We start from the raw sequence: 22,264 nt of genomic DNA on the forward strand, positions 1-22,264 counted from the left end.
CGGCCTAGAATTTTCGACCCCACCAGTCGCTTGCAGGCATGCCAGCATTTATTCCCGGAGATATAGATACATGTACCTACGTAGAATATAACCTTACATAAATGCGAAACCATATAATAGTATTATACTGTAAAACAAGATTTAACAAAATAAACACAGTTTCTTCAATAACATTTATTTTTATGTAGGTATTTATTCATTACAAACCATTATAAAACATTCACATAATTGAACTCAAGATAACAGAGTAAAGTAACATTGTGAATAATATAATAATTTGGCATCTTTATTGTTTATAAATTGGTAATTGCCGCAATTGCCGTATTCTTTCCGTGAGCGAACTCATTCATTTTGACGTTTTGATTTTCAAGGTCACTGTCACACACGAAACGAAATATCAAAATAAACATGGAAATCAGGAAATAGGTACATAAATTCACGACCTTCGTCGTGCAAAAGTAGCAAAAGATAGGAGAGGTTTCAATTAAGTGATCTTAATTGAAATCAGGTAAGGTTATGTCCGTCTCAACATTATACCGGTACCTAAGACTTTTTAATTCTACATGGATATAATATTATAAACGTCATGATGTGTCAAAATATAACATACATCTTCTATGTCTTTGATTAATTTTAAGCTATACAACCATATTAATTTTTTCGCATTGTAAACTCTTCACGCTTGTAGGTAGTAACATTAAACTTACGATAATATACCTATATGGCGTGAGAATTTGTAAAATATATCTCACAAGCTCTTTGTTTAACCGAAAATTACGTATAAATAGTGCATCACTGAGTGAAAAAGCATTTTGACATAAGTTAGCATAATTATTTGATCTGTTTCGCGGATGATTACGTGATCTTAAAAGTGTAGCAAAAGTAACTATTTATGGGATTGACATATTTTACAATAATAGGGTGAACGATACAAATATAAAGCAATGCTTTGGCGAAATATAAAATAATAATATGTAGGTAATTATTCTCGCGAGCCCAATAATAAAATACTATCTTTTCGCAGCCTAGCCTTTCACTTTTGACAGTTCAAAACTAAACTACCGTAAAACCCCCTAACTTCGCCCGGTTTTTTAACAGAAAGTCGTTTTGCCACCAAAATATCCACCAATATGAAGTCTTATAGATCTTATGAAATGCACAATGATAGTGTTTAATTTTATTTATATTGAAGTAATACCCTTTTCATACTAAATAATACAATAAATCACTATTTTTTATATAGACGAAGTTACGGCACGATTCCCTAACTTCGCCCAATGTGTTTTAGTAGGTACAATAAAAAAATATTGTCTATGGATACTCACGAAATCTATTAAAAAATAGCCTTAAGCAAATTCAGGTCTTATGCTTGAGACAATTTGACATATTTTAAAGAAATATCTACGTTGGCGAAGATAGGAATCACTTCAATGACTGTTTCATACAACCTACCAATTTACGCTAGGGCTGCCAAAACCCAAAGCATTATAGTATCATTTTTATGTGTTGATTTACATAGTAAATTTTTAATAAAGGAAATATGAGAAAAATTGTTAACTGGTGATTCAAAGTGATGAATAGTTTTTAGTCTAAAAACAATAAAAATAAAAAAAACACATTTATTTCAAGAAAATCGTTTTTTTGTGACAACCCTAAAGCCAGGGGAAGTGTAGGAACAAGTAGTTCAAAAAACATAGCCTGACATTGCATACTCAAATAATTGATGTTTTATTATAAATATCGGAAATCGCACGTTACATTTGGCAAGCAGACTATATCACTATATTATATTAAAAATATGAAGAACCTACCTCTACAAGATTCGTAGAAATCAGCAAAAGTTCAGAGGTATTCCGAAAAAATCTCTTCAAACCGGACTCGAAAAAACGGTACTAACACAAACACGGCGAAAATAATGGCGGTTTGAAAATTGTGTGGTGACAGGACGAATATTATCTTTAAAATCGCCTCAGTGACTTAAAGTGGTGCAATAGTAAAAACATGAGTTTTTAGTGTTTAATTGATTTAGGTGAAGTTAGGGACACTTGGCGAAGTTAGGGGGTTTTACGGTACGTTATCGCGACATCAGTGCACATGCCCACAGATTCAAGTCGTATGGGCGACTATGGTCACGAGTGCCCTTTGGTATGGGCAATAATGTCGACACGGATTATGACTAATTCAGGTAGTGATAAGTTTCAACATGCCATATTTCGATAACCTACGAATAACTACGATGTTTCACACGAGTCGTTAGTTACGGAATCGACCTGCTGCACCTGAAAATATTTTAGTATCTAGGTACTATCTAATCTTTTCTAGTCTTTATGAGAAGGAGTCTTGTACAATTTTAGTTCTGTTATATTATTTGAAATTGCTTTGCAAGCGCATAACGTATGGTTAAGTTCGCAAATTTCAGAAACATTATTATTACTCAGTTGTCATTATGATTTTCTTGCTCAAGCAATGGTAGCCATTTTTATGTTTATTGCAATCCGTCCAATCTCTTTGGTTCATTGTGATGATTGTGATTACTAATACCCCATTTACACGTGTAAAAAAATGTATGGGGAAACATATATTATCCTGCTGTTGGCAAGATTGCGTGCATAAATCAAACAAGATTGGAAGGTTCCAAATTGTGATGATTTATTGCGCGCAAGTAATATTATTTTCGATCTGCGCCTGCGCAGTAGAGCGATAGGGGCGAACATGCCGGTAAAAAAACGAACTACTCATTTTGAGCTCCAATTTTCAATAGGTACGACCTGTCAGATAGTAGTTTAAATGACAACATCGCGTCTCGCTTACTCTTGAAGAATGAGATTGGAGAGACAGTCAGCACTTTTACGTGTAAACATTTATTGTCATGATAGTTTAAAATAAGCACGATTGCCGACAGTAATTCCATGCACGTGAACAGGCGCTATTACTTTACTAAATAATAATAACAAAGTGTAGTATTATTGGCAAATACATGTTATAGCAGCAGTGTGAAGCTCTCTGCAAATGAACCTGCAATGCAAAGTCACTTAAAGCTTACTTAATCAGTGGATCGGTGGTCTTTATTGGCTTCAATTTCATACATTTAGGCTCTATCTTTATAAAAGGTTTTTTTCAATCAGGGACTCAAGAAACCAATCATAAATACATTAATATAATATATATGAGGTGACTAATTCCATAAAGCGATAAGTCCACATTTGGTCAAAATCGAGAAAAAAATACGCACGTTTTCTTTGTATAATTTTACACAATATGTATTGATCAATAAATTCCAAAACGCGACATAACCCTACGAAAAAAAATATTTGAAGTCTCGATTTATTACAAAAAGCGCGTGTCCAAAGTCCGTGTTTCATAATTATTATTTAAAGCTTGGTTGATTTCGCGCGTGTTTAAGTCAACCAATAAGGGAACGTTCAATATTGAAAAGGTCGTCTCCCATGCCGTAGCATCTGGTAAACTCATGACAGTGCCACGGAAATATGTGCCTTATGCGGAGTAAATTAAAAAGTGAAGTACAAATAGCGCTACGTCCAATTTCATTTTGCCTATATTTATTACATTTAAGAGTTTATCGGCTGAAACAAATTGCCATTTGGTTCTAATTTCGATATAGAATACAATGGAGAAAATAATCTCACGTTAAAACAAATAATTGAAGCTTGAAACATAAAAACGTTGTTTCCCAAAAATATTGAATTGTGGACTTGTCGCTTTTTATAATTAGACGCCTAATATATATAAATTAATAAATGATTGTGCTTTAATTTCAACGTACCATATTCTTTTTGCAATAGTATAAAAATGTTTCTTCAAGTCATCAAATTACACCAATAAAACTCCTACTTATGTTCTCTAATGTTTTTTTTAATACATAATAATTATTGATAAACCTCTAGAACTCATCCATGCAATGCATAGTTCCAGAAGAAATAGGTCTGAGGAGAGGCGAATATCATGACTGAAGAATCTAAGGAGATGGTGTTTATATAAGAGTACAATCTCATTGCTCCAGTCCATTTAATACCTACTTAAAGAAGAAGAATTAATACTTTCAATCTTGATAAGTTACCTACTTACTTTCCTTCGATTCGATACGATTATTAGTCCATCGTGAGATAGATGGCAATGTTTGTAGAGACGGCCATCAGGATTGAAGCCAAATTGATGGTTAGTAATAAAATGAAGATGGTGCATGTACAGATGTTTTGTCTTATTTGTTGTAATATAATTTTATTATATAAATTGTAGCATACATTTTTGAAAAAAAGTTTGGTAGGTGCCTCAGTTCGTAAAATCGGTTCAAAAATCTTGCAGTGATCCGTGATGTCGGTTAGTAATTAAAGTAATACCTACTTTGATTTAAAATACAAAAGCCAATCGCCAATAGTATCTCAATTTGGAAAACGCTTCAGTTTCTTTCTCTCTTCCATAGGCGTTCTAATAAGAATTTAAATATATGTATTTCTCACTGAACTTAGGTCATCGAAATCGGCACCTTAAAGTTAGGCGCGTATCTTAGAGACGTATGCACTTAACTCATTTAGTGCTAACACCGCGACAGGCGCGTTTGGAGCAGTTGGCCATTCGATATAATTAACGTGTTGTTTAAATGTGGTAATTAAAAGGTAATTAACAGTTCAGCAGTGATTGTGTTAAGTATGGTTCTGCGTCGTGCTCTAATATTGTAGGCACCTACTTATGTATTCAATTTTTTTGGAATTGTTAGGTTATCCTGAATACGCTGGAATAAATTAACGGTAAATATGCCGCAGATGCCCGCATGAGATTTTATAACTTTCTTTTTAGACCATACCAAACCTAACATAACCTAACCTACCCCAACCTAATGTAATCTTATGATACACCCCTGTTACAGGCGGGCTTCTCCCGGTGTAAAATAATCATTTAGTAGCTATAAGTCGAAACGTAACCCTGACCTCTAGAAACGGCTTCATAAAACATCTAATCTGATTCCTTGCTCAACCACGTAAGTATTTTTTATTCATAAGTAAAGGCCTTCGTCCGTTGTGTGAAAATCACATATTGGGCGGATTTAAAAAGTGTAAAATGATGATGGATGAGAGAGATAATTTTAAGACTAAATATAAGTATTTATATATAATAAATTTTGCCGCGCTTGCCGGCAACGTTAAAATCTCCACGCGCCTGCGCCGGGGTGGTCCTCGTGATTTGTCAAATCAAAAGCATCACGCGATAAAATTTGGCCAATCACGAGAGTCCTTTTTGCTGGACGGCGTGGGTACGGGGAATTTGAAAAAGAAAAAGAAAGAGTAAGCGTCCTTTCTAAACCGTGTACGGACCTGCGTAACTAATTGTAAAAACAAAATGTGTAATGGACTATAAAGTAACGTTGTCCAACCAAATATTAAAATATATAACGCTAAGACCGCACGAGAAAGACTTAGTGTTTTATTTAACATAACAAACATAAATATATCGTTCTTTTTTGTGAATCCGGGGTTCGATGGACACCTGAGCTAGCCGCTGGAACCCCGAGCATCTCACTTAGTTTGTGATAATGACACATCAAAATGTATGAAAACTTCAAATTTTAAATTGACAATAATTGTTGGATCAAAAAGCATCTGCGCCAACAGAAAAAGGTATTTAATATACGAGGGTGGGTCAATAAGTCCTTAGAAAAGCCGACAGGTGGCGCGACTAGTACTGTAAGCGGTTTGTTTTCATGCAGCGGCACTACCGATTCAGTATGCTGCGAAGTTTCAATCAGATTGGTCGGGTTGTTGTGTGTTTCTCGTACATTTAAAAAAAAAATTTGCTTGTTTACAAAAAAAAGGAGAAAATTGAGTTTAGAGCTGTTATTAAACATTTTAATATAAAAGGGTTAACAGCAAAGGAAATAAAAAATGAGTTGGATTTAGTTCACGGCATATCTGCTCCTTCAATTGCAACTATTTATAACTGGTTAAATGAATTTAAACGTGGTCGTACATCAACAAAGGACGAACCACGCTCAGGACGTCCTGTAGAGGTGACTACACCAGAAATGATCAATAAAATCCACGATATGGTGTTAAGTGACCGAAGATTAAAGTTGAGTGAGATAATTGAGGTTACAGGGATCTCAAAAGGTAGCGTCATTTCTATTTTACATGACAAATTGGGCATGAAAAAAATTTCTGCAAGATGGGTGCCGCGTTTGCTCACAGTCGACAATAAACGCAATAGGGTGGTGGCCTCTAAAGCCCTGTTGTCGCTCATGCAACGCAATCCGGATGAATTTTTTCATCGCTTTGTGACTGTAGATGAAACATGGATACACCACTATACTCCCGAGACGAAAAAACAGTCAAAGCAGTGGATTGCGAAAGGCGAACCATGTCCAAAGAAGGCGAAAACCGTAAAATCAGCTGGTAAGGTTATGGCTACTGTATTTTGGGATGCACGTGGAATTATTTTCGTTGACTATTTGGAAAAAGGAAAAACAATAACAGGGGATTATTATGCATCTTTATTGGACCAGCTAAAAAACAAAATTGAAGAAAAACGGCCTCATTTAAACAGGAAAAAAATCCTCTTTCATCAGGACAATGCCCGTGTTCACACATGTTTACGATCAATGGCTAAAATTGAAGAATTGAAGTTCGAATTGATCGACCACCCACCGTATTCGCCAGATTTAGCCCCCAGTGACTTTTTCCTTTTCCCAAACTTAAAAAAATGGCTGAGTGGACAACGTTTTTTTTCAAATGAAGAAGTCATCGATCGGACAAATGCTTATTTTGTGGACCTTCCGAAAACTTATTTTTCTGACGGTTTAAAAAAAATTGAGAAACGTCTAACCAAGTGTATTGAGCTCCAAGGAGATTATGTTGAGAAATAAAAAAAAAATACAAAAATAAAAACTGTTTTAATGCTTTTTTCTAAGGAATTATTGACCCACCCTCGTACCTACCTAATTGTCTACATGGAATAAACTGTAAATAATCTGCGGCACAATTACCAAATTAACTACCATACTGTAAATATATTGTAATACGCTGATGACTATCAAAGCAAGTACTTATTATTCTTTTAGCTTGTTACAATTTGTTTACCTCCATTCAACAGGTACTTTTCGCCACTGACAGAGGCATATGGAGGTATTTATCGTGTTGATAGGTATGATATTATATTATTTTAAAGTGAATATGATTTGTTTAGAACGTACTTTATTAAAATTTATTGATTTTATTGTGTTACTATGGTAACCATAATATATTAAAAATGTCACGTTGTCATAGTTTGTTTTGTTTATCAATTACACAAAATAAAATAATTAAAAAACTGTTTTAATAGTTACCATTGATTTAACTGACACTCATTTTCTACTATCACCAGTATTTCTGTTTTCTTTTGCTTTACAAAATGTAAATCTTATTAGATTGTTTAAAATGTATAAGTACTAGAATTCTTTTGAGATAGGTAGTCCTTTTTTTGAGAGTGACAGCTCAGCTCGAAACCAAAATGAACAGTAGAGAATTGAGAAATATTTTGGAGTCCAAATTAAAAATCCCCAAATTGAAGAATCCGCCTGACAAACACATGTTTGATAAGCTACCGATCAAGCTACATCCATTTTACAATCAACGAAAGGTGAGTAAAATTAAATAGCAGTGGCGAAGGGCTGGAGGTAGACTAAGATCCAACACAAATAGTGCACACTAAACTATTAGCGCCTGTATACGTGCATGGAATTACTGTCGGCAATAGTGCTTATTTTAAAATATCAATAACAGTTTACATGTAAAAGTGCTGACTGTCTCTCCAATCTCTTTCTTCAAGAGTACGCGAGATGCGATGTTGTCATTTTATAGTACTATTTTGACAGGACATATTGAAAATCGGTTAACGTCAAAATCACAAGCCTAGTTCATTTTTTTACTGGCAGGTACGCCATTATCGTTATACTGCGCAGGCGCAGATCTTACTTGTGCATAAAAAATCAGAACGATAATTCAGAACCTTCCAAACTAGTTTGATTCATGCACGCAATCTTGCCGACTGCAGGATAATACATGTTTCCCCATACATTTTCTTACTGTGCACAGTAAATCCGTGGAGGTGTAAACGGGGTATTCAGTTCAGTCATACTTATTTTTCATTGAACTAACAATACAAATTATTGCAGATGGTCCTGGCTAGTTTTTAAAATTCAAATAAACCCTGCCTAAGCCAAACCATCATTGTGGAGGTAGGCTGTGGAGATCTGACAAAAATAGTGTACACTTTGTCAGTCATACTTAATTGTTTTCTTTGAAGTACAAAATGCAGATGGTGTACGTTAGTTTTTTAAAGCTCATATTACCCTGCCTAAACCAAACCACAATAGATAGACAAATATTTTTTTACTAATATCTATAATGGCTTAATTTATGCACGGTTTAATTGAAATTTTAAAACTAACCAACACTATCTGCAATTTGTAGTTTTAGTTCAATGAAAACAAATACGTATGACTGACCAAGTTTGCACTATTTATGTCGGATCTTAGCAGCCTATCTCCACCCTTCGCCATTGCTGAATAGTATATTCTACAACTGCGTTATTAAACTTATTTTCTTCAAGTAATCCCTAAACAACCTTGTTCTTATTTTTGTACTCTCATATATGCACATTTACTATAATTTACATTTTAACGCGTACGGGTCACGAGGCCCAGTGACAGTACCTAGTGTAGTAGAAGTGAAACAATCACAGAAACATTAAGGCTTTGAGAAAATCACATAAATGTAATGGACGCCACCAGGAATCGAACCTGGAGTTGATTGCTTACAGTTTTTTTGTACTTGCATAGTCAAACAGATAATAAGACTCCCTGTATGCAAAAAAAGTTTTGTTCCTTGTTCTTTTGTTCCTCATAAAACAGATTATCACCACTATGTAAAACAAAATGGTAATTTACCAGATGTTACAATTAAACTAGCCATTCAAAATCAGTGACAGATAAACGATAGCAACAGGTGACACTACTCGTCTGGGAGCAGTAGTGTCGCCTGTAATTTGTCTTTCTCGCTGGGTTTGAATGCCGAGTTTTAGATAGATAAACATTGACCTATACCAGGACATAACACATGTTAGTAGAATAGATCAATTACATGAATGCATTTTATGTGAACGCGGCAATAGTTAAGTGGACACCTGCAGCCGCATTAGTAGAATAGGACAACAATGCTGTAAAGACATGAATACAGATATGCATAAATTACTCTTATTAGAACGTAGGTAGAGCTTATTTTCCAACCATATTTATTTATTTGATAAAAGAACTCTCGACTGTGTTTAGGAAAAAGGGCGTAACCCTCAATTTTTCGAAAAGTGTTTTTTTAGATATTAACAAAGTATACAACTAAATACACGTTCTATAAAAAGGAAGTAAGCCGCAAATGCCGAATTATCTAAATTCAGGTTTTAATTGAGATTAATTAATTTTTAATTTATGGAAAAATGCATTTATTCGCAATTTTAATAATTTTTCTGTAATAACTTCTTTAATTATTATTAGATCGAAAATATATTACACCAAATCATCAATCATCATGCACCCAATGTCTGTGCATATTTTAAAAAAAAATATCAACTAAAAACTCTAAAAAAACGGTTTTTTGCCTCTCCTGTAAAATTTGTTCAGTGTGGGTTACGTCCTTTTTCCTAAACACGGTCAATATGTATATGAGCAGGTTCATTTATAAGATCCTGTGTATTTTTCATTATGGTGCGTCCATTAGTAAGTCAATGGTGTTAAATAAATAGATAAAAAGTTGAATACTTAGCACAGAAGTTTATGAACTGTGTTGTTGTGTTTGAGTTTCTAAGCAGAGGTATTGAACATGTTGATGGATGAATTTAGACCATTAGATACATAGCAGACTATATAGAAGTGACAGCTCTGTTTTTTTATAGGCAAAAGATAAGAAGATAAAGGAATTCTTAGAAGAAAAGGCTTTCCGTGCGAAAAAATGTATTCCTAGCACATACAAGGTGTCCAAAGACTTCTGGCTCATTCCCGACCCGCAGTCAAAGTACATAGACGAAATCAAAGAGCATGCCGATAAGATCGTTCCGGCGCCCATGATCAAAAGTTGGGAGACCAAAATATTGCAACTGGTTCCGAGGACGCTGAAAAGAAAGTTTCCCAAAGCGCTGAATGAGTTTTTGGAGCAGAGTAAACAGGAGTGGCGCAGTTGCCTGCATGATTTGGCGGTGAAGACAATTGTTAGAGACGTTCCTGGAGTGCCGAGGATCCGGTATGAAGAAAAACCATTCAGATTCGGAGGGAAGACTGAAAATTATCATGAGTTTCTGTTGACAAGGAAGAGAAATAATGAAAGACTGTTTATTTTTCATCCTTTGTTACATACAATACACACGAGCTCAGTTGTAACGTTTCCTCAGTATATTATTAATTTTGAAATCTACAAGCACAGGGGAGTTATGACTATTGATACTTTTGAAGGTATTCTGCTGGATGATATGTTGAAATCGGAATTTATCATAACGGATGTTTGGTATCCTCAAATTGTATCTTGGTTGAAGAAGCCAAAATGTCTTAATTCCATGACGGATAAGAAAAAGATGAAATTGTTACGATGCGCATCCGCTGCGGTATCTCTCCATATTGTTGAACTTATGAGGAGATCTATCGAGTCTCTCATCACGTGCATGGGAGACAAAGAAAAAGTGCCTAAGCTCCACATGGAATTGACGTTTGATTCTCACATTGTTATGCATCCGTCGTTTGAAGAGATATTCTCCGCTTATCACAGGATTCTAGACAGTATTGCGACAGTCGCGCAGAATTTATTACCTCTTGAAGCTTTGGCAGGTGTGCCGGAAGCTTACAACTTTATACCGGTCGTGTTGAACGAGTGGGTCGCTGAAGACAGCCATAAACGCTTGCAGAGTAATTTGGAAGATATTTTCAGGCCTATCAAGGATTATATTGAAAGTTTGACAGAAGAATATTCAATGTTATTAGGAAATGATTATGATAAATTTGAATGTTTTACTGAGAAAGAATGCACGTTTGAGGAGTCGTGCGAGAAGATAAAGATGTATCAAGACGTCAACCATAATTTGACAGCGATGATTGAAAATGAATATTTTGATGTCGGTAAAATTCAACAGACCGACATGATCTCGGGGTTAAAAAATTGCACAATCGTATTGCAAAATGAAATATTGTCAAAGATGTGTTATTCGCATCAGCAAGACTGCTATAAAATATGCGAAGAGTTTGAAGAAATAGCCGAAAGGGCTTCGGCGACTCCCAGAGATGCCAGTGAGCTCATGGAGAGTGGCGCTTATTGCTTACACGCCAAACAAGTGTTGTTAGAAGATCTTGCCGAGCGTATTGAAGCGTCACTTAAAGTTTTAAGTCAACTAATAGAGATGACGACGTTGACTCAAGAACATATCGAACTCAATTGCAAGACAATCAATTGGCTTAGTGATATAAAGCCGATACTCGATCGGAACTCCACCAACTATGAGACGTGTAAATACGATATGGAGGAGAATCTAATGACAAAAACAAACGAATTGAGTAAGCAGATCTTGGATCTGATGCCTTATTTGGAGATTCTGGACGATATGGACGATATTAATAACACTTCGGAGTATCTTGAAGATATCCGACGTCTCGTGCATCTATTGGACGACTGTCAAAAACACGTCTCATGGATAAATAAGGAAGAGACAGTTTTTAAATTCCCTGTCTCTCAATATACCGATTTGGAAGAATTAAAAGGATATATTTTACCGTTTTATAATTTAATGTATTTATTACGCAAATGGAGATCAAGTTATTATACGTGGATGGACGGTTCCTTCGAGTATATCAATAACACTGAAGTAGAAGGAAAGCACGATGAATATTACAAAGAGTTTTCGAAGATATCTAAAAATTACAAGAGTAAAATAAAACAGCAGATTACTGACGGGAACGAAAGACGGTTTAAGGGCCTCGTCGAAGATCCAGATCCCATGAACTTGCCGGCACCGATGAAGCTGTGCGCGCAAGCCTTGATCGAGTTGAAGGAGTGGCGGCCGTACGTGCAGTTGGTGAATATTATGTGCAATCCGGCCTTGCGGCAGAGGCATTGGGACGAAATGTCTCAGATAGCGGGACTGGATCTGACACCTGACGCCGGCACCACGATAAGGAAGATAATCAAACTGAATCTTTGGGCCGATTTGGAGAAGTACGAGATTATCAGTGTCGGAGCGTGCAAGGAATTGGCGCTGATAACTAACCTGCACAAAATGAAAGCAGAGTGGAAGGACGTTGAATTTAAAACTAATCTGTATAAAGACACCGGTATTACTATTCTGTTTCAATTGGATGACATTCAGGCTATATTGGATGATCAGATTGTTAAGACTATCGGTATGCGCGGGTCGGCGTTCGTTAAGCCTTTTGAAGTCGAAGTGAGGGCGTGGTATGACAAGCTCATCAGGATTAATTCGGCGATTGAAGAGTGGGGCAAAGTCCAGAGTCAGTGGCTGTATCTTTTGCCTATATTTTCGTCGAAATATATCGTCGCCCAGATGCCTGAAGAGGGGGTGATGTTCAGAGAAGTGGACACAGTCTATAAAAGGTACATGGAGATTATACAGAAGAACCCGTTGGTTTTGGGAACGGCCGGTGAAATCGGACTCTTGGAAGACATGAAGAGTGCTTACGATCTATTGGAGAAGGTGAACGAAGGCGTCAATAATTATTTGGAGAAAAAAAGACTTTACTTTCCGAGGTTCTTCTTTTTGTCGAATGATGAAATCTTGGAGATTTTATCGGAGACTACGAATCCCCTGAAAGTGCAACCGCATTTGAAGAAATGCTTTGAAGGCATTAATAAGTTGGAGTTTGACGATGATCTTTTTATCCATGCGTTTAGCAGCAAAGAAAATGAACGGGTGGCGGTACTCGAAGTCATATCGACCGCGGCGGCGAAAGGTAGCGTAGAAAAGTGGCTGGTGCAAGTGGAGGAGCAGATGTTGTTGGCTGTGTACACGGAAATAAAGCTCAGCTATGTCCAATATCCGAAAATTTCCAGGGAAGAATGGGTAACTCTTTGGGAAGGAATGGTTGTTTTGTGTGTTTCTCAAATATATTGGGCAGCGGAGGTACATGAGTGTTTAAAAACGCATAATATTAACCAGTTGAAGAAATTCCACAAAGCATTAAACGTCCAGTTGAATAATCTAGTCACTTTGGTGCGTTCATCGACGTTGACGAACTTGGCGAGGATTTCCATCAAGGCATTAATCGTCATTGATGTGCACGCAAAAGACGTCATCCAGGAGCTCACCGTTAAAAATGTGACAAATGACAATGACTTTAATTGGCTGGCACAGTTGCGTTACTATTGGGAAGATGAAAATGTTAATGTTAAAATTATTAACGCTGTCGTGAAATATGCATACGAATACCTGGGAAACACCGACAGACTTGTGATTACTCCGCTGACAGATCGCTGCTACAGGACACTTGTAGGGGCCTATTTTCTACACCTTAATGGTGCTCCTGAGGGACCTGCTGGAACTGGTAAAACAGAAACCACAAAAGACCTGGCGAAAGCTATCGCCGTACAGTGTATAGTCTTTAATTGTTCAGATGGTCTCGATTATAAGGCTATGGGTAAATTTTTTAAAGGTTTAGCATCATGCGGCGCGTGGGCTTGTTTCGACGAGTTCAATCGGATCGACGTGGAAGTGTTATCGGTGGTCGCTCAGCAAATATTGTGCATTATTCAGGCGGTGCGGCAGAATGTGGAGAAATTTTTATTCGAAGGCACGCTCTTGAGTTTAAATCCCGCATGTTACGTTTGCATCACGATGAATCCGGGATATGCGGGACGATCGGAATTACCTGATAACCTTAAAGTTTTATTCCGCACCGTAGCCATGATGGTGCCCGATTATGCGATGATCGGTGAAATATCGCTCTACTCGTACGGGTTTATGGATGCCAGGAATCTGTCCGTTAAAATTGTCACAACGTATCGTCTTTGCTCTGAGCAGTTGTCGACGCAGAATCATTACGATTACGGTATGAGGGCTGTCAAAACTGTGCTCTCCGCGTGCGGTAACAATAAAAAGAAATTCCCGGAAGAGGACGAAAATATATTGCTCCTTCGCTCGCTCACCGATGTGAATCTGCCCAAGTTTCTCTCGTTCGACGTGCCGCTGTTCGAAGGAATAATATCAGACGTCTTTCCCGATGTGGCTTTACCTCGTCAGGATTATACCAAGTTAATAAACGCCGCTGTCGATATTTGTGCCAAAAATAATCTGCAGCCCGTCAGCTCTTTTCAGACGAAAATAATTCAAACTTACGAAATGATGATTGTACGTCACGGATTCATGTTAGTTGGTGATCCGTTCTCTGGTAAAACTACAACATTAAAGACACTATCCGCGGCTCTGTCTTTTATAGACGGCAAAGGAGACCCCGATGTCAGATATAGAGTTATCAATCCTAAGGCCCTTACAAGTTCACAGCTCTACGGCGCCTTCGATCCGGTTTCCTACGAATGGACTGACGGTGTTGTCGCAAACACCTTCAGGAAATATGTAGAAGACGACAGTTCTAGAAGAAAATGGATTATTTTCGACGGGCCAGTGGATGCTGTGTGGATCGAAAACATGAACACGGTTCTCGACGACAATAAAAAGCTGTGTCTCACATCGGGAGAAGTCATAGCCATGTCAGATACCATGTCGATGATTTTTGAGGTTATGGATTTGTCGCAGGCGTCCCCCGCTACCGTTTCAAGGTGCGGGATGATATACATGGAATCTTGTACATTAGGTCTGGAGCCTTTCATTAAATCGTGGGTAAACGATTGTAATATTGATTGGAAAGAGGGTTACGAGCAATTGCTGTTTGATTTTTGCATGTGGAGTTTCCCTTCGATGTTAGATTTTGTTAGAAAAAAATGCTTTCAGTATATTACAGGGGGAGAAATAAATTTGGTTATGACAACATTGCATCTTGTAGAAATGTTAATGGATGACGCGATAGAGGTTGAAGAAGATTCAAAGTATATCAAAACATGGATTAAAGCATCGTTTATTTTTGCAATCGTATGGGGGATAGGCGGATTGTTAGACACCGATTCCAGAGATCGTTTCGACGAGCATTTAAGAGATTTCTTAAAAAAAGAACAGAGCGTCCCGGATTCCCTGGAGAAACTCGACGTATCCATTCCTGTCGAGGGACAGTTCTACGATTACATATACCAATACAAACAGAAAGGCTGCTGGAAACCTTGGCAAGAGGTCGCGAAGACCGTCAAAATGATCGAAACGATAAACTTGCAACAGACCGTGGTGCCGACGATCGATACGGCAAAGTATACTTTCTTCTTAGACCTTCATGTGAAACACAAACGGCCGATGCTTCTCATCGGACCAACGGGCACCGGTAAAAGCTTCTACGTCCAGGATTTCATGATGAATCAGCTGTCAATGGATAAATACACACCGATTTTTATCACATTCACGACTACGACGTCCGCGAATCAGACGCAAGAGCTTATTCTATCGAAGCTTTACAAACGAAAGAATAGATTCTACGGACCGTCCAAAGGAAGCACTGCCGTGATATTTATCGACGATATGAACATGCCGGCCAAAGAAGAATATGGGGCGCAGCCGGCCATCGAAGTGATACGGCAATACTTCGACCATAAACATTGGTATAATTTAAAGACTACAGAAAAGATTTTCATTGCAGACGTTTTATTGTTGGCGGCTCTGGGTCCGGTCGGCGGTAGTAAACAGTTGATATACCAGCGACTGTTACGCCATTACGACATGTTTGCCATTAATGAATTCACCGATGAGACTATGAGCAGGATCTTTACAAATATTTTACAGATTAGTATGAGGAGGAACAGTTTCGGAAACGATGCCATGCCGTCTATAAACTCGATTGTCGCCGGCACTATGGACATATATCAGTCGGCGATGAAAGAACTGCGACCTACGCCAGCTAAGTCGCATTATATATTTAATCTCAGAGATTTTGCGAGGGTCGTGCAAGGATGTTCGCTTGTGAAGAAAGATACTGTCGACAGTAAGACGGTATTTATTAAATTATGGATTCATGAAATATTGAGAGTTTTCTACGATAGACTGGTCGATGACGATGATAGATTGTGGTTTTTTAATAAACTTCAAAAATGCACGAGAGACTATTTCAAAGAACCTTTTAATATCGTTTGTGAGAATTATATTGATGAAAACGGACTGGTCACCGAAGAGTCTCTCAAGGGATTAATGTTTGGAACGTATTTAGATCCAGATTCTTTAGACGAAGATAAAAAATATGAAGAAATACCGGATATGGAAGTGTTTTATGATAAAGCACTCGCTTCGTTGGAAGAATACAACTCGGTGCACAAGACCAAGATGAATATAGTTTTGTTTAAGTACGCTTTAGAGCATTTGTCGAGGATCTGTAGAATATTTTCGATGGCCGGCGGTAGCGCTCTTTTGGTGGGCGTTGGCGGTTCGGGGAGACAGTCCCTCACGAGGCTGGCGAGCATCATGAGCGGTAAGATTCTCTTTCAGCCGGAGATCACCAAGAGTTATGGCGTAAGAGACTGGCGGGAGGATCTGAAGAAGGTACTGAAACAGGCGGGCGGCCACGGGAAGGAGACGGCGTTTCTATTCACCGAAGGGCAGATACAGGACGAAGAGTTCATCCGAAATATTGACAGCCTGTTGAATTCCGGAGAGGTTCCTAACCTCTATGAGTTGGACGAGAGGCAAGAGATATTGGAGCTGGTCAGGCTGGAAGCCCAAGGCGGCAATAGAAACCTCGATGTTAGTGCGCTACAGGTGTTTGCATTTTTCATAGGCAAGTGTAAAGCCAAACTTCATATGTGTTTATGCTTTAGCCCGATTGGTAATTCTTTCCGGAACAGGTTGAGACTCTATCCGTCCCTGGTGAATTGCTGCACGATCGATTGGTTTGAATGTTGGCCGGAAGACGCCTTAGAGAAGGTCGCCCATCACTACATGGAGAGTGTCAATTTGACAGATGAGATAAAAGTGGCGTGCGTCGATATCTGTAAATATTTCCACATCGATGCACGCCGTATTTCTGATGAGTTTTATAAAAAGTTCTCACGCAAGACTTACGTAACGTCAGCATCCTATTTAGACCTGATTAAATCGTTTACATCGCTCACCAATAAGAAGCAACAAGAATTAATGTTAGCCAAATTGCGATACGTCAACGGTTTAGACAAATTGAGAATGGCTGCGGAGGCCGTTTCGGCCATGCAGTCCGAATTGAACGAACTGAAGCCGCAGCTGATCATCATGGCAGTGAAAGGTGCGGAGATGATGGAGGAGATCGAACGGGAGACCATAGAAGCCGACAAAGCTACCGTTCAGGTGCGGGAAGATGAGAAAATCGCCAATGAACAAGCTGCCGCCGCCCAGATTCTTAAAAAAGACTGCGAGGCAGATCTGGCTCTCGCCATTCCAATTCTAGAAGACGCCATCGACGCCTTGAATACTTTAAAACCTAGCGACATAACATTGGTTAAATCTATGCAAAATCCTCCGGCGGCTATTAAGCTGGTCATGGCTGCAGTTTGTGTCATGAAAAGTATTCCGCCGGATAAAATACCCGATCCGAGCAATCCCGGAAAGAAGATATTCGACTATTGGGGTCCGAGTAAGAGACTGCTGGGAGACATGTCTTTTCTTCAAAGTTTAAAAGAGTTTGATAAGGATAGTATCCCTGTGGCCACGATGCTGAAGATACGGAAAGAGTACCTCCCGCATAAAGATTTTCAGCCGAGGATCATAGCCAAGGCTTCGACCGCCGCGGAGGGCTTGTGCAAATGGGTGATCGCCATGGATATGTACGATGCCGTCGCCAAAGTTGTGGCGCCCAAAAAAGCTAAGCTGCAAGCCGCAGAGAACGAATTTGCCACCACGATGGCTATACTGGACGAAAAGAAAGCGAGTGTGGCTCGACTCGAGAAGAAAGTGGCCGATCTGAATGCCGCGTTGGAAGAAGCCAATTTGAAGAAACAACAACTGGAAGAAGACGTGGAACTGTGCATTAATAAATTGTACCGAGCTGAGAAATTAATCGGTGGACTGGGCGGAGAGAAATCCAGATGGACATCGGCAGCGGAGAATCTTCAAATCCTGTATGACAATTTAGCTGGAGATATTTTAATGTCGTGCGGATTTATAGCTTATCTGTCTCCATTCACCATGCCGATAAGAACCGAAACGATTCTTAGCTGGAAGAAGTCCATCGTAGAGAAGCAGATACCATTTTCAGAGGATTACGTCTTTAGCAAAGTCTTGGGTACCGACATCAAAATACAGAATTGGTACATAACGGGCTTACCGAGGGATCAGATATCAACGGATAACGCCATCATTCAAGATACGTCCATAAGATGGTCATTGTTGATTGACCCGCAAGGTCAGGCCAATAAGTGGATCAAAAGAATGGAAAAGGTTAACGATTTACACATTACCAAGTTGACAGATCCGGATTATATGAAAATATTGGAGCCTTGTCTGGAGTACGGCATGCCGGCACTAATAGAAAATATTCTTGAAGAACTGGAGGCGCCGCTGGATCCGATACTAACGAAGAACACTTATACCCAAGGCGACAAGCAGTATATAGCTTTGGGAGAGAACGTCATTGAGTACAGTCGTAGATTTCGATTGTATATGACAACCAAGTTGAGGAATCCTCACTATTTGCCGGAGGTCTTCAACAAAGTGACACTCATCAATTTTGCTCTCACCGTAGACGGCTTGGAGGATCAGTTGTTGGGTATCGTTGTCGCAAAAGAGAGACCAGACCTACAGGAGAAGAGAGAGAAGCTAATCGTGGAGAGCGCGGAGAACAATTCCGCTCTGAAAAGAATCGAGAACAGCATTTTGAGAACGCTGCAAGAGACCAAAGGAGATATATTGGAAGACGAAGCCGCCATAGAGATTCTGGACTCTTCGAAAATCTTATCGGTTGAGATAATAAAAAGAAAAGAAGCGGCGAAAGAGACAGAATCGATGATTGAAGAGTTTAGACATATGTATCGTCCAATCGCAACGCACTCGGCTGTTATTTATTACTGTGTAACAGACTTGCCAAATATAGACCCCATGTACCAATATTCTCTGTCGTGGTTTATTAATCTTTATGTCGTGTCCATAGAGACTGCTAATAAGTCAAAGAACGTAGAGAGACGTTTAACGTTCCTAAAAGACGCGTTTACATATAATTTGTATTCAAACGTGTGTCGCTCTCTGTTTGAAAAGGATAAATTAATGTTTTCGTTTATTTTATGTTCGAAAATGATGATCTCTACACATCATATTGACGGTGCTGAATTTAATTTCTTGTTAACTGGCGGTATATCGGTGGACAATCCTTATGAGAATCCGATCGAGTGGTTGTCTCAAAAATCCTGGGATGAAGTTTGCAGACTGACCGAAATGCCCGGCTTTGAGGAATTTCAAAATACTTTTTTGCAAACGTCACAGTCATGGAAAATAATTTACGATTGCGTCGACCCTCAAGATGAAGTATTTCCCGATCCGTGGAACGAGAGACTGACCGACTTTCAGAGATTGTTGATTGTACGTATATTGAGACCTGACAAACTTATCGAAGCGATAACGGCTTTCGTTGAGAGTAAATTGGGAAAGAAGTTTGTAACCCCGCCGTCGTTTGATATAAACAAATCTTACAACGATTCGAATTGTCTCGTGCCGCTGATATTTATATTGTCTCCCGGGGCGGACCCTATGGGAGCTCTGTGCAAGTTTACAGAAAAGATGGGGTACAGTGGTAAATTTCACTCGATATCGCTCGGGCAAGGACAGGGCCCGATCGCTCAGGCGTTAATTGAGCAGGCGCAATCGGAAGGCGGATGGGTCTGTCTCCAGAACTGCCATCTCGCGGTGTCGTGGCTGCCGACTTTGGAAAACATCTGCGAGAGCTTCGACCTGACCAACACCGACATGAGTTTCCGCCTTTGGTTGACCAGTTATCCCTCGGACGACTTCCCTCAATCCATTCTGCAGATCGGTGTGAAGATGACCAACCAACCGCCGACCGGCCTTCAGAATAATCTATACCGCACGTACATGTCCGAACCTTTGAAAGAGACACAATTCTACGAGGGATGTCCGGGGAAAGATAAAGTCTTCAGCAAGCTTTTATATGGTATTTGTTTCTTCCACGCGGTCGTGCAGGAAAGACGGAAATTCGGTGCGCTCGGCTGGAATATACCCTACGGTTTCAACGACTCCGATTTTCAAATATCCGTAATGCAGCTGCAGATGTTTTTGAATCAATACAATGAGATACCTTACGTCGCCATCTCTTACTTGACAGGCGAATGTAATTACGGCGGTAGGGTCACGGACGACTGGGACCGCAGACTCATTGTTACGCTATTGAAAGATTACATCAACGAGTATGTGGTCAGGAAATCGTCATATTCTTTCTCGAGTCACGGCTCCTGTTATGGTTTACCGAGAAGGTGTGAATATAAAGATTATCTGTCACATATTGAATTGATTCCTCAAATATCGTCCCCTGAAGTGTTCGGCTTGCACATGAACGCCGGTATATCCCGTGATTATAATGCATCCATGGATTTGACAAACGCTATTTTGTCAGTTCACGGCGGTAGCGTTGGAAAGGCGGCCAACGAAGACACGGATTCGCTACTGAACCATATTTGTGGGGAGATTTTATCTAAACTACCTCCGTTATTCGACACGGAAACGGTGAAGATCAATTATCCTGTCAGTTATAATGAATCTATGAATACGGTGCTCGTTCAAGAAATGGAACGATTTAATAAATTGATATATGAAATCACATCATCTTTACATAACATTCAAAAAGCTATCAAAGGATTGGTGGTGATGTCGCCGCATATGGAAACGCAAGTTAATTCAATGATGATCGGTAAGATACCGATTAACTGGGCTAAGGTGTCTTATCCGAGTTTAAAACCGCTGGCCAGTTACGTCACCGATTTGATTGAGAGGTTAAATTTTTTGCAATCGTGGCACGATAACGGAAAACCTGCGTCGTTTTGGCTGTCTGGGTTCTTTTTCACTCAGGCATTTCTGACGGGCGGCATGCAGAATTACGCGAGGCACAAAAAAATTCCGATCGACACGTTGATTTTCGATTGCGAGGTGCTGCGTCCGAATGAAACTGTCGATCCGTCCCAGGTGGGGGTGTACGTTTACGGTCCGTTTATAGATGGAGCACGCTGGAATGCCGCGACACACTCTATAGACGAGCAGCATCCGAAAATATTGAACGAAGCCATGCCTCTCATTAGGTTTTATCCCGTGTTAAAAGTTAAATTTGTTGAGGGGACTAAATATAGGTGTCCTCTTTATAAGACGCTCGAGAGGAAGGGTATTCTAGCAACTACAGGACATTCTTCGAATTTTGTTCTGTCGCTGATGTTACCATCCAATAAATCCACGGCCCATTGGATAAAACGTAGCACGGCTTTAATCCTGCAATTAAACGCTTAATAATATCATTATTAAGCCGTTATAAAAGTCTTATGTTTGCATGTTTTCTATTTAATATATTGTAATATGGCCACTATTGAATATAGGTTAATGTCAATCAGCAGAATATCTAGCTTAATAGGGGAAATATATACCAAATGCTGAACCTGACCAATCAAAGAGCAAACATGACAAAACTTTATTTTCATTGAGTGTTTATTATCCCAAAACTATGTAGGTATCTTCCTATGAATTTGGACTTTGAAAAAAAAATTGTGTACCAGCCATAAACAAGATGGCAGCCTGTTTGTTACTGCCAAATGTTGGTAAGTCGATAATTTAGGTATTTAGAGTCAACAACGGATTATGTGTCTATATATAAATATGTATGCTAGAAAAAAATTCAAGATCATCCGATATATAGAACATGCACATAAAACACAAAGAAATTAGTATTATGCCTGATTTTAGAGGGCATGTCAAACTTCAAATTGCGATTACTCCATGACATGGTTTCGATACTTACCAACATTTGGCAGTCCCAATAGTAATACCCAACATATTATAATATTTATTACTTCATCCCCCTTTAAAGTGATTATAAAATTATGTTAATTATTTTAAATAATTAAATACATTTTTCATTTTTAGTAGGTATTTTAATTTTTGGTATAAAAATAATATAATCATTTTT

At 38.8% G+C, this 22,264-nt stretch overlaps 1 protein-coding gene across 1 annotated transcript; it reads left to right on the plus strand.

Annotated features, from left to right (window-relative positions):
* Positions 1-7,497: 7,497 nt before the first annotated feature.
* Dhc62B (Dynein heavy chain at 62B) lies at positions 7,498-21,802 on the plus strand. The gene is made up of 2 exons (XM_085943926.1): positions 7,498-7,626; positions 9,934-21,802. Exons 1-2 carry the CDS (start codon positions 7,498-7,500, stop codon positions 21,589-21,591), a joined length of 11,787 nt encoding a protein of 3,928 aa, XP_085800052.1. The 3' UTR covers positions 21,592-21,802.
* The last annotated feature ends 462 nt before the right edge of the window (positions 21,803-22,264 follow it).

Source organism: Rhyacophila brunnea, unplaced genomic scaffold (assembly GCF_057557595.1).
Source record: "Rhyacophila brunnea isolate RB1 unplaced genomic scaffold, BYU_Rbru_1.0 scaffold_16, whole genome shotgun sequence".
NCBI classification, from domain to species: Eukaryota; Metazoa; Arthropoda; class Insecta; order Trichoptera; family Rhyacophilidae; genus Rhyacophila; species Rhyacophila brunnea.

Excerpts from the sequence above, each read along its gene's own strand:
- Dhc62B (XM_085943926.1), top strand. The coding sequence starts at position 7,498 with ATGAACAGTAGAGAATTGAGAAATATTTTGGAGTCCAAATTAAAAATC. Across the intron at positions 7,627-9,933 it reads CATTTTACAATCAACGAAAG|GCAAAAGATAAGAAGATAAA; the intron begins GTGAGTAAAATT and ends GTTTTTTTATAG.